General features: G+C 58.5%; 4 protein-coding genes across 7 annotated transcripts; all 4 read right to left on the bottom strand.

Annotated features, from left to right (window-relative positions):
- Window positions 1-245: 245 nt before the first annotated feature.
- On the bottom strand, window positions 246-9,595 carry ABB37_02387 (hypothetical protein; the record flags this gene model as incomplete). Of its 2 annotated transcripts, none has more annotated exons than XM_015799368.1 (1): window positions 246-9,595. In XM_015799368.1, the coding sequence occupies exon 1, from the start codon at window positions 6,396-6,398 to the stop codon at window positions 246-248; it is 6,153 nt and encodes a 2,050-aa protein (XP_015662846.1). In that variant the 5' UTR covers window positions 6,399-9,595. The 2 variants fall into 2 exon arrangements, with proteins under 2 accessions (XP_015662846.1, XP_015662847.1); XM_015799369.1 differs by having other exon boundaries at window positions 246-7,459.
- An 860-nt stretch (window positions 9,596-10,455) lies between these two features.
- On the bottom strand, window positions 10,456-12,108 carry ABB37_02386 (hypothetical protein; the record flags this gene model as incomplete). The annotated part of the gene is made up of 1 exon (XM_015799367.1): window positions 10,456-12,108. The coding sequence occupies exon 1, from the start codon at window positions 11,437-11,439 to the stop codon at window positions 10,456-10,458; it is 984 nt and encodes a 327-aa protein (XP_015662845.1). The 5' UTR covers window positions 11,440-12,108.
- Window positions 12,109-14,056: 1,948 nt separating this feature from the next.
- Window positions 14,057-20,608, bottom strand: ABB37_02385 (putative mitochondrial hypothetical protein; the record flags this gene model as incomplete). 3 transcript variants are annotated; one of them, XM_015799364.1, is made up of 1 exon in its annotated part: window positions 14,057-20,608. In XM_015799364.1, exon 1 carries the CDS (start codon window positions 19,994-19,996, stop codon window positions 14,057-14,059), a length of 5,940 nt encoding a protein of 1,979 aa, XP_015662842.1. In that variant the 5' UTR covers window positions 19,997-20,608. The 3 variants fall into 3 exon arrangements, with proteins under 3 accessions (XP_015662842.1, XP_015662843.1, XP_015662844.1); XM_015799365.1 differs by having other exon boundaries at window positions 14,057-20,572; XM_015799366.1 differs by having other exon boundaries at window positions 14,057-20,569.
- A 1,749-nt stretch (window positions 20,609-22,357) lies between these two features.
- Window positions 22,358-27,646, bottom strand: ABB37_02384 (putative mitochondrial hypothetical protein; the record flags this gene model as incomplete). Its single annotated transcript, XM_015799363.1, has 1 exon — window positions 22,358-27,646. Exon 1 carries the CDS (start codon window positions 27,053-27,055, stop codon window positions 22,358-22,360), a length of 4,698 nt encoding a protein of 1,565 aa, XP_015662841.1. The 5' UTR covers window positions 27,056-27,646.
- Between the last annotated feature and the right edge of the window lie 28 nt (window positions 27,647-27,674).

Below are 27,674 nucleotides of genomic sequence, written 5' to 3'. Positions count from 1 at the left end.
AGAAGAGACGAAGCTAACTATGTGCTGAGAATCAAAGCAAACACGCCGTAGCACGAGGCATACCGGACACAAAGAGAAAGGAAAACAAGATCAAGAACAACAAATAACGCGCTACGGAAAGGCAGAAAAGCGAAAATACGAGAGAAATACATGAATAGTTATCTTTTCTGATACACCTCTTACGTTCAATACATATACATGTCTTGGCATAATTTCTCCGCGCTTGATGAATGGGCAGCCCTCGCTCAACTGCATAAAAACGCACGCGGCTTACACGTGTCCGGTGAGTTGAGCATCTCCTCCGCCTCCGCTTTGATCTCGTGCCAGTCCCATGGCACACCCACCTCCGCCGTCGGCACATCCGCCGCAGAGGCGCGGCTGCCCTCCTGCAGCTTCTGCGTTGCCCGTTGGAGGATGTCCACGGCGCTCGACCTGGGCGGGAGGTGGCACGAGACCCGCATCAGGCGCGCCCCGAAGCGCACCATCGCCGCCGCCTCCGCCTCGTCGGGGTTCGCCGTGAGGCCGATCACGCCGTACGTGTAGCTGCTCCCACCGAAGGCCTGCGCGAGTAGACAATTTCGCCATGCCACGGCACGCGGGTCGTCGGGCGAGGGCGCCGCCAGCGCCGCCTCACGCTGATTCAACATGGTGTCAAAGACATCGCACGCGTACGCGCCGCTGCTCGTCTCGGCGGTGCTGATGACGGAGAAGAGGGAGCTCATCAGCGCGTCCTGCACGTTGCCGGCGGCGGTGCGGGTCACTTGTTTCAGCACAATCGTCACGACCAGCGTCGCCTTCAGGTACGAGCACGCCTTTTGGGCGTCCTTCAACGTGAGGTACACATCCCCGATACGGTTCAGCGCAGAAAAATGGGCGCCGTCAACGCATGGGCCGAAGAAGGGGGAGTGCGCCACCTGCAGAGGGTAAAAGCGCATCTCCATGCTGAAGAGATCCTTCGCCATCGCCTTTGTACTCTCCGCAATGCCAGTGGTAGCGTCTGCGACAGGGAAGCGGACAGCCGTGACGGCCATGAAGAGGGTTGTATGAACGCCGTGGCCGTTGTCGCCGGTGTTGTGGATAAACACGCTCACCAGCTTCGACAGCAACGAGGCACCGGCGGTGCTGCCGGCGCCATCTGCGACGATGAGGGCGCTGTTACGGCCCTGCTGCACGTGCTGAACAATGGAGGAGACGAGTCCGGGGCGCAGCACCGAGGAGTTGTTTGCCCGCAGCACCACCTCCGAAAAAGGATAACTGGTCCGCGCGACGTGGACCGTGTTGGTGTCCGCCCGAGCATCGAGCGTGGGTGTCTCACTGCGACCTGCCGCGGTGATCACGGCGGTGACGCGGCACCGCGGCCCACCGCTGCCGATCGCCCCTGTGCCGGCGGCAAAGGAAGAGTTGGCACCATTTTGCGTTCCACGATTCGCATTGCTGCTGTGGTGCGGAGACAGCACACCGTCATCGTCAAAGGGGAAGATCACAATCGGCGCGAAGGGGTCATTCAGCATCTTTACGAGCTGCCGCGCCACGTGCTCGGTGTTGGCGCGCGCCTGCGCACTCGTGCCGCTGCGGCCGAGCAGGTCCTGCTGCTCCTGCAGACACCGGCGCAGACTGCCCGTCGGGACTGGGAGCGAGGAGCCGTAGCGGATGCCTTGGCTGAGCCGCAGCGCCTCTACGCAGTGCACATTCGCCGAGGAATCCAGCGTGGTGAGGCAGAGCAAACGGCATGGGCCCTGCAAGGCGTACTGATAGAGCGAGGGCGGCGCCCCGCCTTTGGGGTCCATCGCGAGGATATCGCGCAGGGCTGGCAGATCCTTGCCGATGCGCACACCAAAAGCGGAGATGGACGAGAACACGATGTCGTCGTCCGTCACGTTCTTCAGCACCGCACTGGCGATGATGACGGTGCCGCTTGGGTACTCGCCAGCGAGGAGGTTCAACGCGTGCAGGCCGCTGCGGATGATGCACTGGCACTCCGACGTCTTGCCAGCGCGCATGACGGTGGTGTTGCGCACCACCGGCCCGAAGAGCGGGTTCGTCGCGAGTGCCACCTTCGTCGGCGGCTCGATCGCCCCGACACGGGAGTCGTCATCGTCCAGCAAAAAGTCGTAGATGAGGGTGCGATCCTGCACGGCGCACATGCGAAGGTGCAGCTCACTCCCGTCCTTCCACATCGTCGCGTCGTCGCCACCGCGGCCTTGGAAAGCGGAGTTCAGCACCAACGTCGTGAAGCTGCGCCATAGGGGCTGCGTGCGCACGTGCAGGTCGGGCGCGCCGCCACCGCCATCCGTCAGGCCGAGGATGGCGCAGCTACGGGCCGCACACGCGTCCTCGCGCAGCCGCTGCATGGCCTCACAGTTCTCCGTGAAGAGGTGCTTCACGTCCGACTGGGTCGAATTGTAGAAGAGGATCCCGTCCGTGTCGAAGCGCTCCCTCGTCGGGGTCCACTCCAACTCCACGCCCACCGCCTGCACTTCCATCGCGGCCGACCCGCCCAGTTCCAGACCGAGCACCCACTTTGGGTGGCGGGAACTCGTGGTGGTCGCGCCCGGCTTTCGTGCAGCACTGCCGTTGCCGGAGATGAGCGAGTTTTTCGCCGCGCTGTCCACCTTCGCAATTCTTTCCGTGTAATTGTTTACGTCGTTGTGATGCGCAGACTCCGCTTGTGGTCGCGTTGCCGCTGCGGTAGTGGTGGAGGGCGGCGGCGCGGCGGCCACGTGCTCCGTCAGGTACGCCTTCGGAAACGCCTCGGAGTTCGGCGCGAGGAGGGCGGCGTTTTCATCCAGCATGTCGGTGATGCGGTGCTCAACGCAGGCCAGGTAGGCGCGCTCCTCTGCCGGGGCCGACTCCGCCCGCAGGCGACGCCGCTCCAGAGCGCTGCGCGTGCGGCGGATAAACTCCTTAACGCTGCCGGAGCGGATCGGCGCCTTCACAAGCTGCGGCACGTCGCGGTGGGCGATTGTCACGGCGGCGTCAGAGTCTTCCTGCTTGTTCAGCGAAATGAGGAAGACGCTCGCGGCAGAGCCGGCGAGAAAACCGTGGTGAAGGCGGATAACGTCGGGGTGCAGGATCATGCTATCGCTGTCCGAAGCTCTCTTGTCGTTCGACAGGATGCGCTGACAGAGCGTTGCGTGTGAGCCGAAGACCGACAAGTTGAACGACGAGACAAACACGTCGTCCTCGGTGCCGAAGAAGTTCACGAGCAGCACGTGCAGAAACGCGTTCGGCTGCCACAACGAGGCGGCCTTCGGCGCCACCGTGTTCAGCAGCTCACGCAGCATGTTCTGCGACGTCACGGGGCGCAGCTTGGAGGTGTGTACGGCCGTGCCGAAGAGGGGAGAGGAGGAGACCTGCAGCGGCACCACCGTCGAGTCCGGGTCCATCAAGTCCAACGCCTCGCCGCTGCCACGAACCACCGACAAGGCAATGCGGACCTCACGCCGTGTGACATCTGGTCGGTTCAACGCCCTATCAATCGCCTCCGCCAGCACGTACCACACGGGGCTGGAGAAGACGTTCGCGCTGCGGCCGTCAAAGGAGGCGAGGGCGGCGTTGTAGCCGCTAGTGAAGAGCGTGCACAGCGCCGAGGTGTGCGTGGCGATAGGGAGGGTGTGCAGTGGAGGAAGGATGCGACGCGGCCGCAGCTCGTCAACGTGAAACGTGACTCGGTCCGCCACACGCACAAGTCCGCTGTCGGTGCCGTCGATCAGCTCATACCCGCACGTCTTCATGGCACTGCGGATGGCCACGGTACGCACCTGGCCGTCGCTGAACATCTCCAGTGCCTCGAGCACGCTTGGGATGTGGATGTTGAACGCCTTGGAGAGAATGCTCTGCACCAGCATGCCGCCCCCGCCATCCGTCCGTGCCGCCTTTTCGGCGGCCTCCTCGCGAGCCGCAATGCGGTCGAGGTAGAAGGGGACAGTGCTGTCCGCGGGATCCGACAGGAGGCAGGACATGCTGCGCAGCAGATCGTTTCGCAGGTTCAGCCGCCGCTCTGCCCGCTGCTTCTCGGGCTCGTCGCCGGGGTGTGCCGCCTGCTCCGCCGCCTCCCGCGTCATTGCCCCGCGCACCCGGTCCAGGTAGCGCTTTGCGTCGCCGCTGACGAAGCCGTTGTTCTTGACCGTGCGGGCGTCCGCGCAGAGCGTCGCACTGCCGCTGGTCTCCATCGTTCCCTCCTGTACACAGGAGGCCGCCACGGTGAAGCAGCCATCGCCAGCGCGGCGGAGCAGGCTGCGCTGCAGAATCGTGGCGGCGGCTCTGTTGCGCAGAGTGCCCACCGCGCCGTCCTGCGCACGCGAGATGTAGATGAGCAGCGACGACAGCGTCAGCGTGCGAGGATTGCGTGGCTGCGCCGTATTGGCAACTTGGCGCAGCACCACGTACACGCAGATCACCTCCTTCGCTTTCTCCGCCTCTTCAGGCGACTTCGACAGCCACGTCTGCACGGGCTCCAGTAGGGACTTGATTTGGCCCTCGCCTCGAATTCCTTGAAACATCGTGTTGTCGCACCAGCTGCCCAGAAGCGGATTCGCGATGGGCTGCACCGGTGCCGGCGAGCCGAGCCCTTCCTCAGGGTTCACAATCAAGTCCTTCGCGAATCTGCCGTCGTGCACCAATGCGATGGAGGCTTCGACTTTAAAGTAGAGAGCGCCTTCATCCGTCGCCGCGTCGCGCTTCTCTAGCTCGATCTGCGCCTGCGCCTGCCGTCTCATCATGACGGCGAGAAGCAGACTGAGTGTGCTTTCCACCGTCGTGCAGCCCACCACGCCACAGCCGGCCGCGACAGAGAGCAGCAGCGCCGCGCTGTGGCCGAGCCGCATCTCTTCGGCCACCTCGCGAAGGAGAGAGGAGCGAATGCACGCATCATGCTCCTTGACCGCCACCGTCTCATCCACGGAGACGAACGTCGACGTCGGACTCGGCGTTGTTGCAGTCGTCGGCAGCGTGACCTGCATCCCGACGCTCATCTTTTGTGGCGTTGTGGCGCTGCCCTGCACCACCAGCAGCGTCAACACACGTTGCGCCCCAATCACGTCGGCGCTGTGGCCGTCAAGGCGGAAGCGAGGTGGTGCGACGGCCCACGGGTACGCAACATCGCCTGGCTGCTGCTGCTGCTGCTGTTGATGGGATTCGCGTTGACCAATGTCTAACAAATTAGACTCCATTGCCCCACGCTGCATCGGCTTCTCGTGCTGCCGCGGATCGCGCGGCGACGCCTCGTCCGTAGCGAGCCGTGCTGCGTACGCATCGCTCCAGCTTTCGTCCTCGTCACTCTCGACCATCTCCGCCCCCATTTCACGCTCCGACGCATCATCCGAGAACCACAAGCTGCTGCCGCTGCTCGAGGCGGCGTCGCTTGCGCCGGTCAGGTAACTCACCGACACAAAGTGGCGGCTGTCGTTGTCAGACACGTCCAGATCGGGTTCAAGCCCGTCCCTCATGCGTGGAATACTCCCCAGCGCCGGCGTGGACGACGATTCGGGGGGCGGGAGGGGCGAGAAGGCACCCCCACCGGCGACGGCCCCACCCCTAGCGCTGGCGGAAGCCGCCGTGTCGCTGTCATCGCTACCGTTCGAGAGGATGGAGTACGGCCCCTGCATGGAGGCCCCACCGCGGTCTGATTCAAAAGGCCCGGGGCTTGGTGTCCATACCCGGTCGAGGCGGTTGCGGCTCTCCCGTCCAGCGACGACGGGCGGCAGCGAGGCCGGCTTCGTCGTCAGCGCGGTGGACCGCACGGGCGAGGAGTTGTGCAGCATACGCGCCAACGACGCCGGAAGGCTGCGCCCCTTCGATGAAGACGGTGATGGCGTGGCGATGCCAGGCCGGAGTGAAGACGGCTTCTCATTCCTCTCCTCCTCTGTCTTGTTACTTGCCTCCACCACATCGCTGTTTGAAGACTCGTCCTCCTCTGCCTCCTCTTCCTTCTCCTCTTCCTCCTCCTCGATGTCATGGTCGGTGTTGGAGCGGCCGTCCGTGACCCAGAAATAACCAGCGCGGTCCATCCACTTCTCAATGGAGTCGTCCTCGTCGGCAAGCGCATCGCCCTCCGGCACCGTCGACCCCACTTTCGGCACCGGCACCGCGAGCGGCGTCGCCCTCTCCGGCCGGCGCTGAATGGCGGGCGGTCGTCGCCGCGACTCTGCCGGTGTAGAAAGAGACGCCGATTCGTCGGCGTCGTCGTCGTCGTCCTGTGCCCTCTCATCCATCGCCGGAGATTTCCCTTTATCGCCGTACTTGTCAAGGCTGTTCTGACCCTGCGCGGCGGTGCCGTAGGTGTAGGCGTTCACCCACCGCGTGTACAGGCTGTTGCTGCTGTGCGAGAGCCGCGGCTTGGCGGGCGCCATCCCCCTGCACTCTTCCGCCCGCAGCGGCTGTGGCACCTCCTTCGGCATGAGACCTTGCGGGATCGTCACGGTGTCTGCTGGCCGGCGAAGGTGTGAAGGGGCGTCGTCTTCGCGGGTGCTCGCGTGCAACGCCGGGAGGGTAGCGGAGGCGGAGGCGGAGGGAGAAGAGGAGGAGAGATTCGACCTCGACAAACGCCGCTGGCGGTCCGCTTCATACGGGGCGGAACTCACCGCCGGAAACGACTCCAGAGCGCTCGAGTCCGTCAGAGAGGAACGGCTCTCGCGGTGGGGCGGCGGTGCGTCATCTGCAGCGCTGCGCGAGTGAGAGTGTCGGGAGTGCCTTGCGTGCCGAGAGTGTTTGCGGTCCCCGCCGCGTGTCTGTGAGGGCTCACTCGAGTGCCGTCTGGAGTGGCTGCGATTCTTCCCCAGGCTGGGCATTCCTTCACGTCTCAGAGCTACGGTAACAAAAAAAAACAAGTCCTGCCGATAGAGGAATAACGTATTTCGATAAGGTGGGAAGAGGCAGAACACAGTCCTCACAAGAAAACAAACGAGAAAACAAACAAACAGGCACCAGCACCGTCTGCGCTACAACGTGCTGCGTAGAAGAACATAAAAACACACGCGCACACTCACACGCAAAACCACAGGCGTTGGTTTTATTTTTTGGTTATTGGCGATTATGAAATATGCTCACACACACGTACAGAGAGAAGAAAAAAAAGAGGAGCTAATTAAACAAAAAGAAAACCTTTAAACGTTTCTTATGGTGCTCAGCGGCGACGAATGAAGACTTCAAGAAGACGAGTTTTAGCGACGGAGGGAGGAAAAGCCCCAAGGGGTGGCTGCACGGTGAAGTTAGAACGCAGCGTAGTATCCTGCCGAAGAAATAACAAAACAAACAAACGCACCTTTCACAGTTTCTGTGTTCACTAACTACTGTTTTTCTCTTGTGTTTTATTTTTCCAATAGAAGGAACGCAAGACAAAGGGAACGCCGAAAACGGTAAATGAATAGCAAATGGGGCCACGAAGCTAAAAGAGAAACTTGGATGTTGCCTAGTATGTACAGTGAAAGCGCATCCTTTGTTCGTCTCTAAAGTGCGTCCTGTAGAAAGACACGAGTGAAACGAAGGAATACATATATAGAAGAAGGGAGAGGAGAAGGAGGTAATAGCAATTCTTCGGTAGTTCAACATAAAAAATGGACAAAAAAGACACCGTTTTGTAGCGCCTTCTCACAGCCAAAAAGGTTTCACTTTTTGTATTCTTCGTTCGTCTGCGAGTATATGCGTGGCGCTGCCGACGTCAGAGTTCGCTTTGCGGCCGCTCGTTAACTGGGGAGACACACACAAGGAGGGGGGGGGGGAAGGAATCTAAAAGCGTCGAATACTTTGTCACACATTGCTCGACATGTGTGTGTGTGTGTTTTTGCCTACCCGTTTCTCCCCTCAGGCGCCAGTTGTCTGTCAGCTTGAAGAGCATTATCGAGGCAACAGAAGACGCGTCCTTGAAGTTGCTCGCTTTGCCTTTCTATTTGTTGCTAGTTTGTTGATTTGTCAGTTTGTACGTATCATACACCCATTGCGCGGGTTCGGACGAAGGAAAACCTAAGAGGTGAAACCTATCAAATTAAAACAACAAAAAAAGGAGGATCGGTCGCGCGACAATTCTTGTCTCTAAGAGATGAGATAGCTTTAGTAAGTAAAAGAGGAAAACGAAAGGAAACGAACCAGCAAGTAGGAGTTTCGACAGGGTAAAAGAAAGGAATAGAAGCGAAACACAAACATCAAAGGAAGCGCTGAAAACGCTTAAAAAAGAAAGACCGAGACGGAACAAAGCTAAGCAAACCCACGAAATTTGATCAGAAAGCACGAAGAAGACTTCTTTTGTTGATCTTTTTGTTTTGTGTGTGAGTGTGCTTTTGTATGAAAGCGCAGCAGCCAAATTTAAAAAAAAGAAGGCGCAAGTGCCTCATCAGCAACGCCATAATAGAAGTGTAGAACAGAAAGACAGAAAAACGGAGAAACGTGTGAACAAGGGGAAAAAGAGAAGAAAAAAAAAGACGGAGCCAGCGCAATTCCACCACCGGCTCTAATGATATTCTTCCTTTCTTTCTCTATTCCTTTACAGCAGCAACGCACTTCACGGAGTTGCGGAGACGACGAAAGCATATCTTCGCCTCTTTTCTTCACTGTCTCATAACGCACCTAAGTTTGGAACGAGAGCATGGAAAGGAGAAGAACAAGTAAACACACACACACACATACACACGTCAACCGAGAAATAGTAAGGCACCAAAATGTAATATACATCCGAAAAGAAAGTAGAAAAAGAGGTGCAGGCGACTATTTTATGTAAGCCGCTCGAACTACGTTCTCATGAAAGATGGAAAGCAATATCACATGAAAAAGAAAATACTTTAAAAAAGAAAAAAGGCAACGTTGGCACGAGGGGCTGACACGAGAGAAACACCAAAAACGCACAGTTCATACAATGTGCAAACCCCGTCCAACTATACACGATATTTTGGAGAGCTGACGATTAAGAGAACAGCAAAAAGAAGAAAAAAAAGCTATCAACACAAGCGCATTAACACGCACATGTAACTCTATGCACACCAACGTAGACATGAAATGCGAGAAAGGCATAACTGACAGAAAAAAAAAAGCCAAGAGGACTCCTAGTCGTCGAAAAAAGCAGCGCTTTCTTTTCCTTTTGCGTTGGCGCGAGCCACACAGAAAAGCGCGTCCTTGGGAGAGGCACATCATCTAAAAGTACCGTGGTACATCTGGAAAGGACCCGTGCGCGCACGCACACAGAGATAGAGAGAGAGAGAGAAAAGAGAAAAACCACCCGCACCTCTCGTTGCCGCTTTCTCCGCTCCGGCAGCTTCTTGCTGCGTCTCGTGACTCCCCCCGCCCGGCCACTCTGCACAGCTTCCAGCAAACACGCATCATGTTTTTCCTGCTCTTCCCTCCGGGATCCGTCGCTGCTTTACTATTTTCTGTTTTAACGCCGTCTGGCGATGCGCAAAAACGTGTGCTCCTCCTCGTTCAGTTTGGCCAGATCCCCAACAACAACAAGAAACTAATATGCACATGGTGAGGGGGAAGCGACACAAAGCAAACGAAGAACCACCCCCGCACGAGAACACAGGTCGCGCACCTCGAAGTGCATCCTACACGTGCCCACTCCACTTTTAAAAACGAGGGCGGCGGCAATCTTCTTGTTGCTGCTGCGGCTGCCGCGCACACAGCAGAAAGAACAGAAACCAAAAAGTAAAGCAGCCGAGACGGAGAAGTTGAGACTACGCAGCAACGAGCGAAAGGGAAGATAAATTGGGTTTTAAACAACACAAACTGTGAAGGCGAAAGAGGAAGACAACTCATCTACTCCTCGAGGCTTTTTAAGTCGGCTGTTGCACGGTACGCTAAAGGGCATTTTCCTGTCGTTGCTGTTTCTTTCTTATTCTTTTGTGTTGTGTTACCAAGACAAAAAAAAGACAAAAAGCGGGGGGAGGGGGGAACGGACGAGAGAGTTCAAGATGTGCTACCACAGCAGCGGTGAACATCAACGCGAACGGCCTTCTCCTCCCGCCCCCCAATCTCCTCCTAAGAAAAAAAAAAGGAGTTACTCTACAGCCTCGCTCTTCACCGCGTTCAGACCGTTCCAATTTCTTCGAGAAACAAAAGGCACATAAATAAAGATGAGAAACAGAGAAATTAAAGTACATTGAAAAGACTACAGAAAACCAAGAAAAGAAACACATGCCTACGCGATTTCCTGCTCCACGGCATGAGAACAACAAACACACAAAACGCCGAGGGAATCACCGCAGAGCCGTACGCAACAGAAAAACGCAGCTTCGCAACGCAATATTCCAAACGGCGTAGCGCACATATACGCAGACAGACAGACAGACGCACACACACACAACTAGGCTGCCAGTGTTGTTATGAGGAACAGCTATGTTTTCCCCGTATCGCATCTTCATGAGCTGTTCAAGTGCATCTCTGGTGGTCGCTCCGCACCGCTTTCCGCACTTCTTATTCAGGCATTTTTGTTCTCTCACTGTGTCCGCCGCTGTTCGATGCCGCGGTTGTTTAGAAGTCGGTTTGCTCCTCTGCCTGTTCGCGTTCCGCGAAGGCATCACTGAGGTTGCTGTAGGAGTGGATGTCCTCTTGGCTGTAGATCTGCGGCATCACTGGCGGCTCCTCCACAACGGGCATACACACCGCCGACTGGTACATGGGCATCTGCGGCTGCATCGGCTGCTGGGACCGCGGTTGCGACTGTGGGAAGTCGGTGTCGAGCTCGCGCCGCTTCGTGCCATCGCGCATGCGGATCTCGACGTCGCCCCACTGCTCGCCGTTGCGCATCGCTGCGTGTCGCTTGAAGTTGATGCCGCCGTAGCCCGTCGCGGAGCGTCCGTCAACGTTACGTCGGTTTGTCACCCGCCGCGGCTTGCCGACGTCCTCGCCGTCCTCAATGTCACCACGGTAACTTTTGATCGCCTTCAGCCCATCCATCTTCCGCTCCTCGTTGCGGGACGCCATGTCGCCGTAGTACTCCTTGAAGTCCTCCGCGTCGTCGCCGACGCAATGCATGCTCATGCCGCCGCGGGTGCTGATGGAGACCTGCGTGTCGCGTTCACGGTTGCTGATGAAGACGCTACCGTGCCGCGCCATCCCGCTGCCCTCGCCCTTCTTGACGGAGTGGGTGGAGCGGGTGCGGCTGAGGCTCTGCCTCCGCTCCGACCCCGGCGGCGGGCCGGAAAAGCTCTTCTTGGACCTGAGCATCGAGGCGCCGCGATCGTCGTCGTCGACGGGCGGCTCTACGTAGCCCTGCACGTGCTGGCCCTCGCCCGGGTAGTTGCCGCCGCCGCCCCCCATCATCATTTGCTGCTGCTGCTGCGCGTACGCGTCTTGTTGGCTGTAAGGGTTGTAGGCGTCTGCTGCGTACGGCTGCATCATCGGTTGCATCATCGGCTGCTGCTGGTAGCCGTAGCCTTGATCGCCGACGTAGCCCTGATCCCCGGCGTAGCCCTGATCCCCGGCATAGCCCTGAGCATACCCACCGTAGTACATGGCTGCGAATAGTAAGCTTCTCCTTCTTGAGTTTTTTTAGCGATATTTATTTGGTGGTGCGCAGCACGGAAGAAGAACAAAGTCCGGAGGCAACGCTACGGCAAAAACAATCAACGGCGACAGTGAAAATAAAACAAAAAACAGAGGGAGTGGGAAAGACACAGATCTTCAAATTCGCAGTAAGATGCTGTGGAGAGGGTAAAACAGACGCACTCCAATCAGCAGCAATTCAGGGAAGGAGAAACGAAATCAGCCAATAAAAAAGAAGAAGAGTCAATAATAATCATAACAACAATAATAATAATAACAAAGAGAAAGGGAAACCACTATGAAAAAGAAAAATAGTTTTCAGTGGCACTTTTCTTTGACTTTCTTTTTTGTCCTTTTCGCAGACGACGCCGAAGCAAAATCTACGCTTTTCCACCGACAATGCAACAGCACGTGCACCGTAAAGGGGTGCGACAACGTCAGCGCGGGTCTGCGTCTGGCTACTGTTCGTGTTGGCGAAGGCACGGGTGGGAAGGTCTGAAAGAAAAAAAAAGGATATAAGAACAGTAGACAATGGTGAAAAACGAGAACAAGAGAGAATGAAAACAAAAACGAAAACAACGGAGATCCTGCGAGGGAAAAGTCAGATAATACACAAAACGTTGTGTCGTTTCGAATCCTTTAGTTGTGTGTTGTTGGTGATATATATTTTTTGCCGGTGCAATCAATAGAATTGGCAACGCGATGAGAGCGGTGTGCACCCGGCAAAAGCACGAGAGCGGCGTCGAGGAAAATAAGAGAAAAAGAGAGAGAGGAAGAGGGAAGAGGGCGAGGAAGTATAAGAATGAAAGGGGAAGTTCCGTGACATTGGAATAACCCTTTGTGCATCAACGCGGAGAACTTCTTCTTTCCATTGCATCAAGATACAGGACAAGAAAGACAGCAATCGAATGCTATTTTCACTTCGCATCTGTCTTGATCTTTTTTTATTTTTGCGGGCTCCACCCGACATGGAGTGACAACATCCAGAAGCGCGAAATGATCGCTCGTCTCCGTGTACGCGCCCGTCAACACAGCGTCTCAAGACTCTGTTTGAATTTTGTGTCTGTGACTGCTCGCGGAGCAAAGTGGGCGTTGTTACTCGAGAGAGCTGCTGGTAAAACTGTGTGTGCACGTGTTCTACCTTCCATTCCTCGTCCTTCGACAACACTGTGTTCTTTGTACTATTATTTTTCTGATCTTGACGTATTCGTATTTAAATCCATCAAAACTATGATATCAGATTGCACAAAAGAATGAAGAATGAAAACAGAGGGAAAAGCATGCGCACCAAATCTGTAGAACTGAAAAAAAAAGTGATAATAAAACTACAAAAACATCAACTTTCGAGCTATGACAACTAAATCACGGCGCTAAAGTTGAGAATTCTTCCCTGGTAAATTACTGCTCACGAGACGGTGAGCAACACACATATAGCAAAGGAGAGAGAGAGAGACAAGACAAAAAAAAAACAGGAAACAGACGGGAAACGGAAACGGAAACGACACACATGTTGCACAGACATCTACGAGTAAATAAGAAAAATAAAAAGGTATAAGTAAGAAGATCACAAAAAAAGACTCATCTTTATCTTCATCAAAAGGAAAAACAAACTATGTTACTGCTGAAACGCTTCTCTAACGAGCTTTTCCTTTCCTTCGTTGTTGTTTTTTTTCGGCTACCCGGCCGTCAACGAAGAGTCTGCATTGCAACTATTTTCTTTTCTTAAAAAATGCAGCACCGAAGCGGAAGGCGACCTCCGGGGAGAAGTGCGGCGAGTGCCTAAACGTGACCAAAACGCAGCGGCAGAGAAAGCAAAGCAGACGTGGGGAGCACAACAGGAGACAAAGCTAGGAGAGCGATAAATAAATAAATAAATCACTTACACACACACGCACAGGTACATATATCCGCGCGCTAACATTCAGAGAAGCGATCGGGAAAAGGCAAATGCCCATGCGTCAAGGTAAAAACCGTTTCACAGTTCTCTTCTACGTGACGAAACACAACGAGGAGCACAAAAAACACAAAGAAGATGAACACAGTACCAAAATAAAACGATGAGAAATGGCAACTACATCAATAAAGAATGAGGAGGAGTGGTGAGCAACAACACTACGCACCGGCCATACCGTGGCACAACTCCTCCCGTCTTCCGACTCCGCAAAGGAAACAAAAGCAAATGAAAATAGTATAATCGAGCCCCTATCGTGGTAGCTCTGACATATGCATCGGGGGCAACCTTTACTCAAGGCGCCGATACAAAGGCGCGTGCTCAAGCATGCGAGACCTTCACCGTCGAGATATACACATCATTTTCGAGTTGTACACACTGGTTAGTGGATCTGCGCTCAGCGTATTTGGCCGAACAAACTGGAATAGTCGAAACAGGGAGTAATTATGGGCACAGAGGATTTAACGTTAGAAACAGCCAAAAACTGCATCTACCATTTGGAATGAGAAAAAAAAAGCACAAACGAACACTGACAAGCAAAATCAAGCGAAACCTGTTGACCTCAGACACACAGCACACACACACACCCTAAAAGAGAAGAACGCCTGCGCTGTTAAATCGAAACGTCAACACTGCTTACTGGTACACCTTCAGCGGACGGCCCTGCGGCGACTCCAACAAGGCGCGCGAGTCTGCCACCATCAGCTCCAGCTGGGCTAACCGCTGCGCGTACGTCGCGCGCTGCCCCTCGTCTGTCGCGTCCGACAACTTCTGCTTCACATCGCCCATGGCGTTCATCGAATAGGCGAGGAAGCGACGCACGCTGCCGTTACGCATGGGTCGGTTTTCCGTCGTGCGAAGCTTGTCGTAGGTGTCCAGGCACTCCGCGAGGCCCTCCTCTGCAACCCGATCCGGCAGACCCAGCACGCCGACCGTGTAACAGCTGCCATGCACGGCGTACTGGAAGAGCTTGCGGTCCGACTTGAGCGGGGCGCTCACGACACTCGTGTACGCCTGCGGGTCCGTGGCCAGCGTCACCAACATGCTGTTCACCACCACATCCCCCCGCCCACTGCCTTCTTGGATCGCTTTGAGCACGACGTTCACGACGACCATCGCGTTGTCGCTCGCGGCCGCCACGACGGCAGCGCTAAGGGCGCTGTCAAACGCACCCACCTCCGTCACCTGCGGCATCGTTGCGCCGTACACCGTGGGGCCGAAGATGGGCGAGTTCGCCACCTTCATCGTCGCGTACGCGCTGTCGGCCTGCAGTAGATCCCGCGCCTCTCTGCCACGGATGCCGCTCACGGCGTAGTACAGTTCGGAGTGGGCGGGCTTCGTGTCCACGATGTTGTGGACGAGGCGACCACACGCAGTCGGGCCGGCATTCGAGCCACCGAGGTCGCAGCACAGCACGGCAGTGTTAAACCCGCTAACGAACTGCTCGGCCGCCGAAAGGAGCAGGTCGGCCCGCACGGGCGACGACGCGTCCACGCGGGACACCACCTCGTCGCACTCGCGCTCGCGCGCGGCGCCAGCGACGGTCGTCTTCACGTGAGTCCCGTCAACCCGCTCCACCCTGGCAACGGGACCGGAGGCGTCGGGCGCGTTGCGGATGGCGGTGATGACCACAATGGAGCGAATGCGGTTGGGACCGGCGGCACCGTCCCGCTTGCTAGCGGGCGTCGCCGACAGACGCTGCTGCGGTGACCGATCGGCCCCCGGCGTGTTCGGGGCCCCGCCGGAGCTGCGCCGCACGCCGGTAGAGGGCGTATTCGCCGCGGTCGGGGTCTGGTCGCGCTCCCCTTTGGTGCTGCGAGAACCCAGGTAGGCGGGCACCGGTGCGTTGAAGTCCTCCAGCAGCCGCCGGTGGTCCGCCACGACGGGGCGCAGACGCTCCGCCTTCTGCAGGTGGCGCTCCTTCGCCTCGCCGGTCGCCGCGTCTGCCCGGACGAGCTCGCGCTGCATCGTGCCCTCCGTGTAGGTGATGAAGGCGAGCACGCTGCCGGAGCGACTGACGAGGTTGCGCTGCTTCTTGCTGAGCGCGACCGCTGTGGACACCATGTCCTGCGCCGACGCATCCTCGTCGCGGAGGTTCAAGATGGTCACCGTGGCGCTCGGGCCCCCGTAGGCGCAATTCAGCAACATGCGCCGGGTCACCTGCTCCTTCTCCAGGACCTCGTGGAAGGCCTTCACCGAGGCCCCGGTCAGTATACCGGTCAGCGACGCCACCGCCACATCACCGTCCTTCATCCGACGACGCATGACGGCCGTACCGATCATCATCGCACCGTGGTGGTGTATTGCCGGGAGCTGGGCCGCCGCCCGCTCGTGCACCTTCGCCATCAGGTGCATCAACTCATCAGCGCTCTGCACGGTCGCCGTGGTCGTCCCGGTGACGCGGGGGCCGTAGATGGGCGAGGAGGCCACCTCCAGCGGACGCGACGCGGCCGGAGGGTCCTCGGCGAGCAGGTCGGCCACCACCTCGTCGGCCGACACGACGGCGAAGGTGAGGTCTGCGCGGACGTCCTCGCCGGGCTTGCCGGCCGCCATGGCGCTGCGCAGGCATTGCTCGAAGATCGGCCACACCGGCTCTTCCTTGGTCGTTGCAGCCGTGACCGACGAGGCGGAGACGAGCGCGCAGTTGTGCACGCTGGAGAGCCGCGTCTGGATCTCCGCCACAGCGGTCGAGTCGCCACCGTTCGGCGCACGCGTTACCACCTCGTCCACCGCGTAGTCTTTGTCCCCCAGGGAGATCTTCTTCTCCGCGGAGGCCACGTCGCGGCCGACAAAGACGACGACGCGCGGCTCCGTGAAGCCGGATGCTGCGGGGTCCTCCTGCTGTGCCGCGTCAACCGTACTGGTCGACGGCGTTGATGCTGTCGCCGTCGCTGCCTCCGCCACGGGCACGGCGCGGCTGCGTGCACCGCTGCGCGCCGCCGAAGGAGAAGTCGTTGTTGCCTTTTCAACCAGCGACGGCGGCGAGGCGGCGCTGTCCTTCGACGCCCCGCTCTCCGCCGCGTAGGTGTGGGGAAAGTTGCGATCCGGGTCCGCCATCACCTGCTTGTGGTCGTCCAGCATGCGTTCCATCGAGGTGACAACCTTTTGCGCCGCCGGCCGCTCCGCAGAGTCGGTGCCCAGCGTAGCGAGGTAGTCGCGGCGCTTCTGCAGCGAGGCGGTGGTGAAGGAGATAAAGTTGCTGATGCTGCCCTGCCGTGGCGCGCGGTTGCGCACGGCGCCGGCAGTGTGCTGTGTGGTGAGGGCATTGACCACGTCGCCCACCTCGTCCTCCTCGGCGACCGACACCACAAAGGCGGTGGTCGCCACACCGCCAAAGGCGTAACGGTAAAGGTCACTGAAGCCGCGGTTGCTGCTGCTGCTGCTGCCGTTGCGGTGTTGCAGGACCTCGTTGTAGGCTTTCGAGTTGTTCGACGCAAAGGTCGCCAGCAACGAAGAGACGAGGATGTCGTCCTTCTCTGCAAAGCAGTGCACAACAGTGACGTGCACCACGCAGTGCTCATCCCACGACGAAGTGGCGGCGTTCTCACGGGCCGTGTCCACCAGTCGCTGCAGCTCTTCTGTGCTGCGCACTGGGTGGAAGGCGGCCTTGTGCGCCACCGGGCCAAAGAGCGGAGAGGACCACACCTCGACCTCGCTGGCTGCACCGGCAGCAGCGGCGGCGGCACCGTAGTTAGTGCTTGTGAGATCGACAGCGTCGCCTGTGTCGCGTACCAACGCGACGGCGACCCGCACGCCCTTGCTGCCCTCCTTCGCGAGGGCCCCGCTGACGGCGGCGAAGACGACCGCCATCGTCGGCGAGGCCATCCCGTTGGCTGCCACTGCCGTGCTGTCGGATGCGACGACGGCGCCGTTGTAGCCCTTCAGAAAGGCGGCGAGCACCTTGTCCGTCGCCTTGCATTCCATCTTGCGCGCCGTCACGTCCTTACGCCGAATCACCTCCTCCACAGCGAAAGGGAGGCCGCCGGCGGTGATGGTGCGGTCCTGTACCGAGTAGGCGCGGGCGCTTTGGTTGTAGACGATGGCCACCGTCGTCACGTTCGTGCTGCTTGGCCGGTCCGCTTGCGGCGAAGACAGCGCTGCCTTCTCCGATGCGTCGATTGGCACAGCGCGGGACTTGGCCGGCTCCTCCGCCTTGCTGGCATCTTGCTTCGTCGCTGCCGCAGAGGTAGGCGAGGCAGCGTTGCCGACCTCTCTCGGCGACTCCTCCTGCACGCTAAGCGGCTCGTTCTGCAGCCGGTACAGCTTTGGCTCCGTGTTCTTCGGATCCGCAAGCATCTTCTGCGCGTCCTCAAGAATTTGGCTCAGGCGCTGGACGTGGCCTTCGAGCTCGCGCTTGTCGGCGCCGGTGGCGGTGTCGCTACGCTGACGCATGCGCTTCAGCTGCTCCTGTGTGAAGTCGACGAAGCGGCGAACGTTGCCGCTGCGCGGGGTGGTGTTCTGCACCTCGCCGATCTTCGCACAGTCTGACAGCACCTGGCCGTCGCGGAGGCCTTGGCTGACGGCGATGACGTGCACGCACACCGACGGGCCCTCCACGGCGTAGCGGAAGAGCTCGTGCGGGGAGCTGGAGACCTTGTCAACGACGTCGTGGTAGCCCTTCGGGCCCCGACGACTGACTCCGATGAAGACGGATGACACGAAGACGTCCTCCTTGTCGTCCGCGACGCCCCCGCGCACCTGCTTCACCGTCAGCATGCACACCATCATCGTCTCCTTCTCTCCCCGCTTCAGCGCGGCCTCAAAGAGCTTATTGAAATCCTCGCCGGAGCTGATCTTCCCTGACGTGACATTCATGAGAGCAGGGCCGAAGAGCGGCGAGTTGCCCGCCTCCATCGACTTGAGACGGGCGCCATCGACGAGGAGGTCACGCATCATGGAGTTCGGGTGCAGGCCGTACATGCTGGCTGACACCTCAGCGTATGTGTTGCGCGACGTCTCGTTCAGCTCCGCCATTAACTGCGCCACGGTCGACTCCACCGTCGCCGTCGCAGCTGCCGTGGCCTTGCCGTCGTCCGAGACGAGCACCGCGGTGTTGTGCCCCGCCATTACGTGCTCGATCATGTCGCGAATGCAGCGGGACTTGATGTCGGGCGTGCCGCCGTCGGTCGGCGTGTACTCTAGCACCTCGTCCATCGGGTACGAGGTGCCATCCAGCACGCAGGTGTCGCCTTTTTTGGTCACCCTCGCCCTGTTACTGCCTCCATCTTGCTGGAGTACGGCGACATTGTGAATGCGGAAGTCGGTGGACAGCGCCGGGGCCTGCGTCACACCAGCCTTCACAGCGCGCGTGCTCGGCGGTGACTTCGGTGCCTCCACGGCGGCGCGCTTCCTCACAATCGACCCCGGCGTTCTACCCTCGCGGTCAGTCGTCGTCGTCGTCGTCGCGGTCTTGTCGTTGCTGGTGGTGTTGCCATCCTTGTCGACGCCGGTCGTCCCGCGACGCGGGCCCGCCGTGCCCTCCTCCATCGCCTTCGCCCGCTCCGTCATGCGAATCCCACGCGTCTCGCTCGGCTCCGTCGACGTGTCCTGCTCGTCCGCCTGCAGGATCTTGCTGGTTCCGCGGAAGCTGTTAGCGCGCTTGCCGGAGTAGGCCGAGCCACCGGAGAAGGAGTTGCGGTGGTAGGCCGCAGTGCCCAGGTTCGAGCCGAAGGAGTAGGAGAAGCCGGGCATGGAGTACTTGCGCACGACGCCGAGCCTCGTGTGCGGCCCACCAACGTCGTAAAAGGAGCCGAAACCGCCGTAGATGGAGCCGTTGCGGCTGCCGTACATGCTGCCCATGATCGCCCGCGCATCGTTGCTACCGTACAGGCTTCCGCCCGTGCCGTAGAGAGAGCCTGTCGCGCCGTACATCGAGCCACCGTAGAGGGAGCCGCCAAAGGAGCTGCCGAAGCCGTAGCCGCCGCCCATCGAACCCATTGGGCCACCCATGCCATACATGCTGCCCCCTCCACCACCCATAGAGCCCATGCCGTACATGCTGCCGCCGCCGCCACCACTCAGCGGCCCCATCATGGAGGTGCCGTAGCCGGAATTGTACATCCCATTCCCGCCGTTCTGCTGCATACCGTACATGCTGTTCATGCCGATGCCTGGGTACATCTGGCCGTTGCTCTGCATGCCGAACATGCTGTTGCCGTAGGCACCACCGGGCGTCAACGCGTCTCCGGCACCCATGTTTGGCCCAGCAGCGCCGGATTGGGGCATGAAGGAGCCGCCGTACGCAGAGGGGGGCATGCCGGTCCCGTAGGAAGAGTTGGGCATTGCCGCGTTGGTGGAGCCCACGCCACGGCTGCCGGGGCTCACCCCCGCCGGCGCTGTCGACGGCGTCGAGATATTCTTCATGGCGCCCGTCGCCGCATACGGGGCAGGCGCAGGAGCAAAGCCTTTTTTGGCCGCCCCCACCGGCGGGACCCGTCCCGCTGACCCAGCGGGCGGTACACCACCAACACCGCCGCCACCCGCGTGCTGCGAGGCCGGCGACGTGGCGAACCTGCCATTGGTCTGCGGCGTGGGACGAGTGGAGGGGGTGGTTGCGCTGTGCGCCGCGGCCTTCATCGCGGGCGATTGGGTGGAAGAGGCGGGCTGCGGCGTAGCCGCCTTCGTTGCGGGTACCGGCGGCATCTGCTCTTCGCTTTTGTTTTCTTCGTTGCTTGGTTGTTTTCCGCGACTGTTGCTGAGCCGTCGCGTGCTGTTCGACGTGCACGGGGGGGGAGGGGGGCGATACAGCTCACGAGAACAAGCAGAAAAGGAAAGAAAATAAATGACACTGAAAAAAGGAAAGGAGGGAAAGAGAACGATGTAGGTTGGTGTTTGTGTGCACGCGTACAGTGGAACGGAGAAGTGGGAAAAGGAATAGAACAAAAGCGGCGGTGTATTCGCTCCGCTGCGCGTCGTACAACAACAAAGAAAAAAATAAAAAAGAGATCAAAAATAAGATCTGGCGGTGGTGGTGTGCTTGTGGGTGTGTGGGTGTGTGGGGGGAGAGAGTGTGTGTGTTTCGGGTGACCAGAACGGGGAACTATGCACAATGAGGGAGAACTTATATATACTCCGAAAGTACGAAACGGCCTATCAACCAAACACAACGGAGACTACTATTCGCCGTGCTGTCCAAAACAAACAGCGACTGCTTTTCGTTTGTTGGAATGCGTGAGTGTCGGGTCAACTCAGCATTTTTGAAGAATTCAAAAGAGTGGAAAAGAGAACGATGAATTTGAAGGTGTGTGCGTGAGTGTTTGGGAAAGGAGGGCAGAAAGAAAGAAAATGACAGCGAAAGGCGTAAACAAACACAGCAGAAGCTGTGCAGAGGATGTGTGCACCTCTCCTGCCAGATCATAAGCCTTTTCGTCGACATTTTCAATTTGCCACCTACTTGAAGGGTCTACAGAAGGTAGACGGATCGCACAACACAGCGCCTTGCACGTTTTCAGCGCGGAGGTAAGACCTTGCAACGCAGCCAGGAGAGAAAGAAAGAGGAGAGAGCCCTTCAAAAACGAAACTCCCCTTCTCACCGTATTTCCGCCGCTGCATCGCGAAGCTGCCTGCGATTTCCAGAGGTCGCACAGACGGTAGGCGAAGTTGACGTTGCCGCCGGTTTTGTTTGCGTGATTCTCGCGTGTTCTGAGACGAATAACATCCACCGAAAAAAACCAGCGGATAAAACAAAGACACGGGACACCAAAGAAGAGGAAAAAAACTGAGATGGCAAAGAGAGTCTCTGTTGAACACATTACGACACATAGGAGGGGGGGGGGGACGGGGGAAGCTATGAAAACAGCTCTTCAGATGCGAAATCAACACAGATACGACGAGGGAGTTTGAAAGGCCCGGTAACAGCACACAGAAGAGGAAAAACAAAACAGTAATAATAATAATAATAATAATAATAATAATAAACGCCAACAAATAAACGTAGGAGAAGTAGCAAAATAGAGAACAACATCAAAGGAAGCACCAAGAGAGAAAAATAAACGATGAGCCCTACTTCTTCACAAAGTGAGGGGTTGGGGAACGTTTGCCGCATCGCTCTGACTACCGTCGGGGTGTCACATTTGCACGTGGTAGCGTTGAAGGAGAGCCAAGCAAATATAAATCTGTGTGTTGACAGACACACGCACGCGTGCGTGCTAACTATGAGAGTCAACTTTTCCAATGAAAAAAAAAAGAAAATATGAAGGAAAAAAAAACTAAGGAAAGATGCGCACATTATTATTAGCTTTCTTAAATAAATAAACAAATAAATAATGCCGTACGAAAGATCCATCTCATCCACAACAAGCGATGATGCGCATGATAGGGGAAACAAACCAAGCAAAAAGAAAAGCAAAGATGAACGAAAGAAAGCACTTCTTCGTTTATTGATTTTTATTCGATGTCGGCTTGTCTGTTTGCCGGCCAAAACACCAAAGAAGAAAAGAAAAGAACGAAAACACCTCTTCTCAGGGCAGGAGAACCCGAAAAATAAAACCACAAAAAAATCCGACAGTAGGAGCACTTTACATTTTATACATGCGTAAATATATATTTATGTACGGGCGGGAAAAACTATGGCAACGGCAGAGTTCGATCTGCTGCGAATCACAAAAAAAAAAAGATAGAACCACGTCAAAGAGAAACACCAGGAAATAGAAATAGGAAGGAGCGTGAAGAAAGATGACAGCGCGTTTCGATGAACCACACGCGTGTGGTTTAAAAAAGAAAAACCGTAGTAGCAAGCCAGCACGAAAAAAAAACACTTAATATATAACGGCAAAACACGTTCCGGACGGGCACCGTTGCTTGTGTTGCTTTCCTGTTCGGGTCCGTTTCTCCGTCCTTCCCTCCCCCCTCGGGGTATCCCTTCGTCCATCGCCCTCGAGCAAGTGGAATAAGCCGTGGAGTTTTGCGTACACTAGGTGTGTTTTTTTTCCCCTCCTGCTACAACTCACGGCGATCGGGGCGGTTGTTCATTGGGTACGTTGGCGGGATCTTGTCTGCGGAGTCCGCGAGGTACGCCTCGCTTGTCGAAATCATGTTCTGAACCGTCTCCAGGTACGCTTGCATCTTTGCCTTCTCCTCCTCAGACGTGGCGCGCTCGATACTCTGCTGCACCTGCGCAGCCGCGCCCTTCGTGCGTTCCACGAAGCGCTTTATGCTGTTGTCGCGCGGTTTCAAGTTCAGCACCGACGCCGTGAAAGCCTGCGCGAGACGCGGCAGCAGCAGACAGCCCTCGTCCGCTGGGTTCTTCGTGAGTCCAGCCATAAAGACAGTGTGGCACGACCCGCCGAGGGCTAAGGAGAAGATGCCGCGCTTCTTCACCGGCTGGTCGAGCGCGCGGCGGTACACGCTGATGTCGCCCGGGCACATGACGCCGAGGAAGGAGTTCACGCACACGTCGGCCTCCGCCGGCTTCGTCTCCACCTGCAGCAGCTGCAGCACCACGCAGGCGCGGCTCTCCCCGCACTTGCGCAGACCCGTGTTCATCACTCGCACGAAGTCCTCCAAGGTGGCCACCTTGCGAAACGACGCGTCGGCCACGACGGGGCCGAAGAGCGGCGACGTGCTGATCTCCATCGGCTTGTAGTCGTCTTTCTCATTCAGAGTATCCAGCACCATGTTCGTCTGCTCCTTCAGCGCACAAAGCGCCACGTAGAGGGAGCTGGTCGAGGGCAACTTGGCGAGGATGCCGCGCACGCTGCGGTCCACCGCCTCCAAACTCGACGCCGACCCCCGCGTGTCCGCCGTGACGAGGGCAACGTTCTGGCCTTCCAAAAACTTGTTGCGCAGCTCCTCCAGCACCGTCGATTCAATCGGTGTGTTGCGGTTCATGCGCAGCGCCACCTCGTCCACCGCGAAATTGTGCGCGCCCTCCACGTCCGTGACGGTGAGAGCGTTACCGGCGCCTTCGACGGACCAACCCTCCTTCGTCTGCAGTCCTTCACGGGTCTCCTGTGTGATGACAACCAGGCACTGCACCGGGCGCGTGTTGTGCTTGTCTTGCGAAGCCTCCGCAGACTCTGCCTTTGCCTCCGACTTGACGGGCTCCTCTTCCTTTTCTTCTCGCGGCTGCACCTTCACGGCACGCTGTGCCTGCACCGGGGTGGTACGTCGCTGCTCCACCGGGGCCTGTACGGACGTCTGCGCAGCAGCGGCCGCCACCGCATCGGACGCCGGAGGCGCCGCGTCGGGTTGAGCACCAGTGACATCTGGCGGGTAGGCGCGCGGCTCCACCGTGCGCGGGTTCGCCAACAGCTCCTCGTGGTCCTTTAGGCTGTCCCCCAGGCGCCGCATGCTGCTCGTCGTCTTCTCCCTCTCTGCAGTGTCGGTTATCGCGGCGGCGCGCTTCTGGTGCCGTTCGAGCGAGTCGCGGGCGTAACGGACGAACTCCTTCACGCTGCCGTTGCGCGGCGCCGGCACCTTCATGTGCGAGATGCTGCGTTGTGCGCTGAGCGAGGTAGCCAGCTCCGCTTGGTCCATCGTGTGGGAGGCGCTGATGAGCAGTGCGGTGGAGGCGGGGCCGCCCAACGCGTAGGTGAAAAGGGAGCGCGAGTACTTCGGGTTGCGCTCGATGACACCCTTGTAGGGGGCCATGTCCGCCGCCGACACGGCAAAGACGGAGGCGACCCGCACGTCGTCCTTCACAATCTGCTTCAGCACCGCGGTCATGACAATCAGCGAGCCTTCCTTTTCCATGCAGGACGCGGCGAGCTCGAGGGCTTTGTCCACGATGGTCCGCATCATCTGAGGATCTCGCACCTTGACAGCGGCCGACTCGTGCACCATCGGCCCAAAGAGCGGCGAGGTGGCCACTACCAGGCGGCGCCGCTCGGTGCTACCCGAAATGAGATCCGCCGTGATGTCGCGCTCATGCAGCACCGACATGTGCAGGGACACCTCATTCGTCATCTCGGAGGTGGTCGGTGGCGGGGCGAGCACCGCGGCCAGCAGGTGCTTCACGTACCTCCACGTCATCTGCTCCTGGGGCTGGGTGGGCGCCAGATGCTCCGCCCCGAGCACGGCGACGTTGGAGCCACCCAGCAAGATGCTGCACATGCGCTGCAGCTCCTTTGACTCCAGCGGCGGCTGCGGAGTGACGCCGGCGGGGCAGTCGATGCACTCGTCAACGTCGTACGCTTTCGTCTCGCTGCCGACCACCACCTCGACTACTTTGCCGGTCCACGCCGCCGTGGCCCCCTGCATGTAGACGAGACGGTGAATGGAGGAGAATGGCGTAGAGGACACGGGGGCATCAGCCGCAGCAGCTGCATCAGAAGCAGTAGGATCCGCAGCAGCCGTCGTGGCGACGGGTTGTTGCGGATCAGCAGGGACACGGCGAGCCGCCGCCGCTGCAGCTGCAGTTGACGTACCGTTCTTCGGTGCAGGAGAGGGCAGGTCGCGAGTCCCAGCAGCCGCGTTGGCGTCCTTCGCCGGCGTCGTCGAAGAGCCGGCGCTCTTCGTGTGGATCGGGTACACCTTCGCCGCCGCCGCAGGGTTCGCGAGCAGCTCCTTCGCGTCGTTCGCCATCGCGCGCATCTTCTCCACCATGTGCGTGCGCCGCTCCTTCGCCTCCCCGCTCAGGCTCAATGCGTCCTTCTCGATCTTGGCGATTTGCTTCTCCGTGTACTCGATGAAGCGAGGCACGTTGCCGCTGCGGGGAGACAAGTTCTCCTTCGCCGCGATGGAGGCGGCGACGCGCAACACGTCGCCCTCCTTTGCCGCGTCGTCCGGCGCGCCGGTGATGGAAGAAATGACGGCTGTGCGAGTGGCGCCGCCAATGGCGGTCCGCATCACCGGCACTGGCACGCGTCGGTCGTCCAAGACGGCCGCCGCCTCCGCCGCCTCGATGGAGCGCAGCACAAAGGTGCTGATGGAGCAGAGGAAGAGGTCCTCGCCCCTGTGGATGTGCACGACGGCCTGGAGAAAGAGCATCTCCTGCGGGTCCGCCTGTTTTTCCAGCACCTCCTTCACACGCTTATCGACCGCTGCCACCGCCTCCAACTCGACCTGTGTGGCGTCCATGATGCAGGGGCCGAAGATCGGGTTGGAGCCGAAGACGATGTCCGCCGGCGCGGCGTTGCCTGAGGTTAGAAGATCGCGATACTTGCTCGGGCCGCTGATGGCTGTCGCGCTGAAGGCGGCCTTCCATACATCCTCCGCACCAAGCCTCTCCAGCGACTTGGTGAAGAACGCAGTGGTCGCGGAGGTGAAAAGCGGCGTTGATTTCTCCTTGGTATCGATGGCAATGAGGCAGACGTTGTGGCCGCTCTTCACGTGCGAGGCCATCATGTTCAGCACGGACGACTTCGCGACATCCGCCTCCGGCCCGAGCAACACGTCCGTCGCCCTGCACTCCACGGGCTTGCCGGCCGTGCCTTGTATGACGACCTTGTGGCCCGGCTCCGCCTCCTCCACCTTCACGCGGTCGCTCTTCGCGTCCTCGACGACGACGATGCTGCGGATCGCGTTGGTGTCGTCCAGGACATCCTCCGCGCTCCCCGCCGCACCCTTCGCGTCTGTGCCGTCCGGCTTGACAGCAAGGGCGCGTTTGCCGTCTTTCTCGTCATCTTTGCCCGACGCGGTCTTCGCCTTGCCGTCCTTCGCCTCCTCCTTGCCCGCCTCCTTCTTCGGCTCGTCTTTTTTCCCTGCGTCCACTTTCCTTTCCTTCTCCCCCTTGCCCTCCTTCTCGAGCATCTTCTGCGTGGCGGTGACGAGATGCCGCTCCTCGACCTCCTCGTCATCCTTCAGCATCTTTGCCATGGACGGCATGTCGTTGTCACGGCGGCTGCGTACCTTGTAGCCGTACTCCGTCCCCCACATCCCGTTGATGCTGCGCGTGCTGCCGCCCAGGTTCATCATGGAACCGCCGCCCATACCGCCGTACAGGCTGCCGCCACCGTAGGAGGAGAAGCTCATGGAGCGGGCCATGCCGTACATCGAACCCATTCCACCGCCCATGCCGTATATGGAGCCCATCGGGCCACCCATGCCATACATCGAGCCCATCGGAGGTCCCATCCCGTACGTGGAGCCCATCGGGCCGCCCATGCCGTACATGGAGCCCATTGGGCCGCCCATGCCATACATCGAACCCATCGGAGGTCCCATCCCATACATGGAGCCCATCGGAGGTCCCATCCCGTACATCGAACCCATTCCACCGCCCATGCCATACATAGAGCCCGCTGGGGAGCCCATGCCGTACATAGAGCCCATTTGCGGCCCCATTCCACCGCCCATTCCGTACATCGAGCCGTAGCCGCTCATGCCGCCCATGTCGCCGGCACCCCCACCACCATTGCCGTTGTAATTCTCTGCCATGTTGCCGTAGCCAGAGACGCCTGCTCCGTGCATTGGGTTGTCGTACGGATTCCCCTGTCCCTGAACCATGGCACCAGCAGCACCACCACCAGCACCAGGGGGTGCAGCCATACCAGCCGGGCCCATATGTGGGCCGCCCGTCATGCCAGGTTGCGCGTCCATTGGCTTGCTGACACCGTTTGTGGATGGTGTTGCACCGGACCGCTGGGCAGCCGGCCGTAGGCCGGACGACGTCCTTTGCACGCCACCGCCACCAGCAGCAGCACTGCCACCCGCGCTACCTCTCGGCGCGGGACGCGAAGCACCAGCAAAAGACATGATGTGTTGCTATTGCAAACGGACAGCTCGTGCGTCTCGCACAATAACAAAAAAGACAGATTGTGTCGATGGCAAAGACTCTTTGCTGATTGCGCTGTTGGTCGCCTCTTCTTGTCTCTCTCTCTGTGTATTTTTACTTATAAATCCTTCTCGCTGAGGAGGGGTGGGGGGGATGAGAGAAAGAGGTCTATAGAGTGGGCACAACGAGGCAGCACGGCGACACCACACCAGATAAAACAAAAAAAGAGAACGATACCAGAAAGCCCCGAAATAGCGATGCGCACAGAGCACCGTGAACGAAACAAAGGGGGGGGAGAGAAAAAAAAAAGTCCTCAGAGCGATGAACTGTAGGAGCGGAGGGAAGCGGCTGTTTCTTGTACAAATCTAGTCTCGGCTTCGGGGAGGGAAGTAGAAAGAGGAGGAAGAAAAGAAGAAAAAAACAAAACTATGCACAAACAAAGAAGAAGTCCACGCGAAGGAAAACAAAAAAAAGGCGAAACGCACACAACGATGGTCGGTCGTATTCTGTGAGGGGGGTGTGCGTTGTGCAGGCGCAGTGGATAATAGTAATAATAATAATAAAGAAGACCTGAAGAGGAAGAAAACATAGAAGGCAAAT

Source organism: Leptomonas pyrrhocoris (genome assembly GCF_001293395.1).
Source record: "Leptomonas pyrrhocoris isolate H10 chromosome Unknown, whole genome shotgun sequence".
Lineage (NCBI taxonomy): Eukaryota > Euglenozoa > Kinetoplastea > Trypanosomatida > Trypanosomatidae > Leptomonas > Leptomonas pyrrhocoris.
The sequence above is the reverse complement of the archived record's forward strand: the minus strand, read 5'-3'. Positions and strand labels throughout refer to the sequence as shown.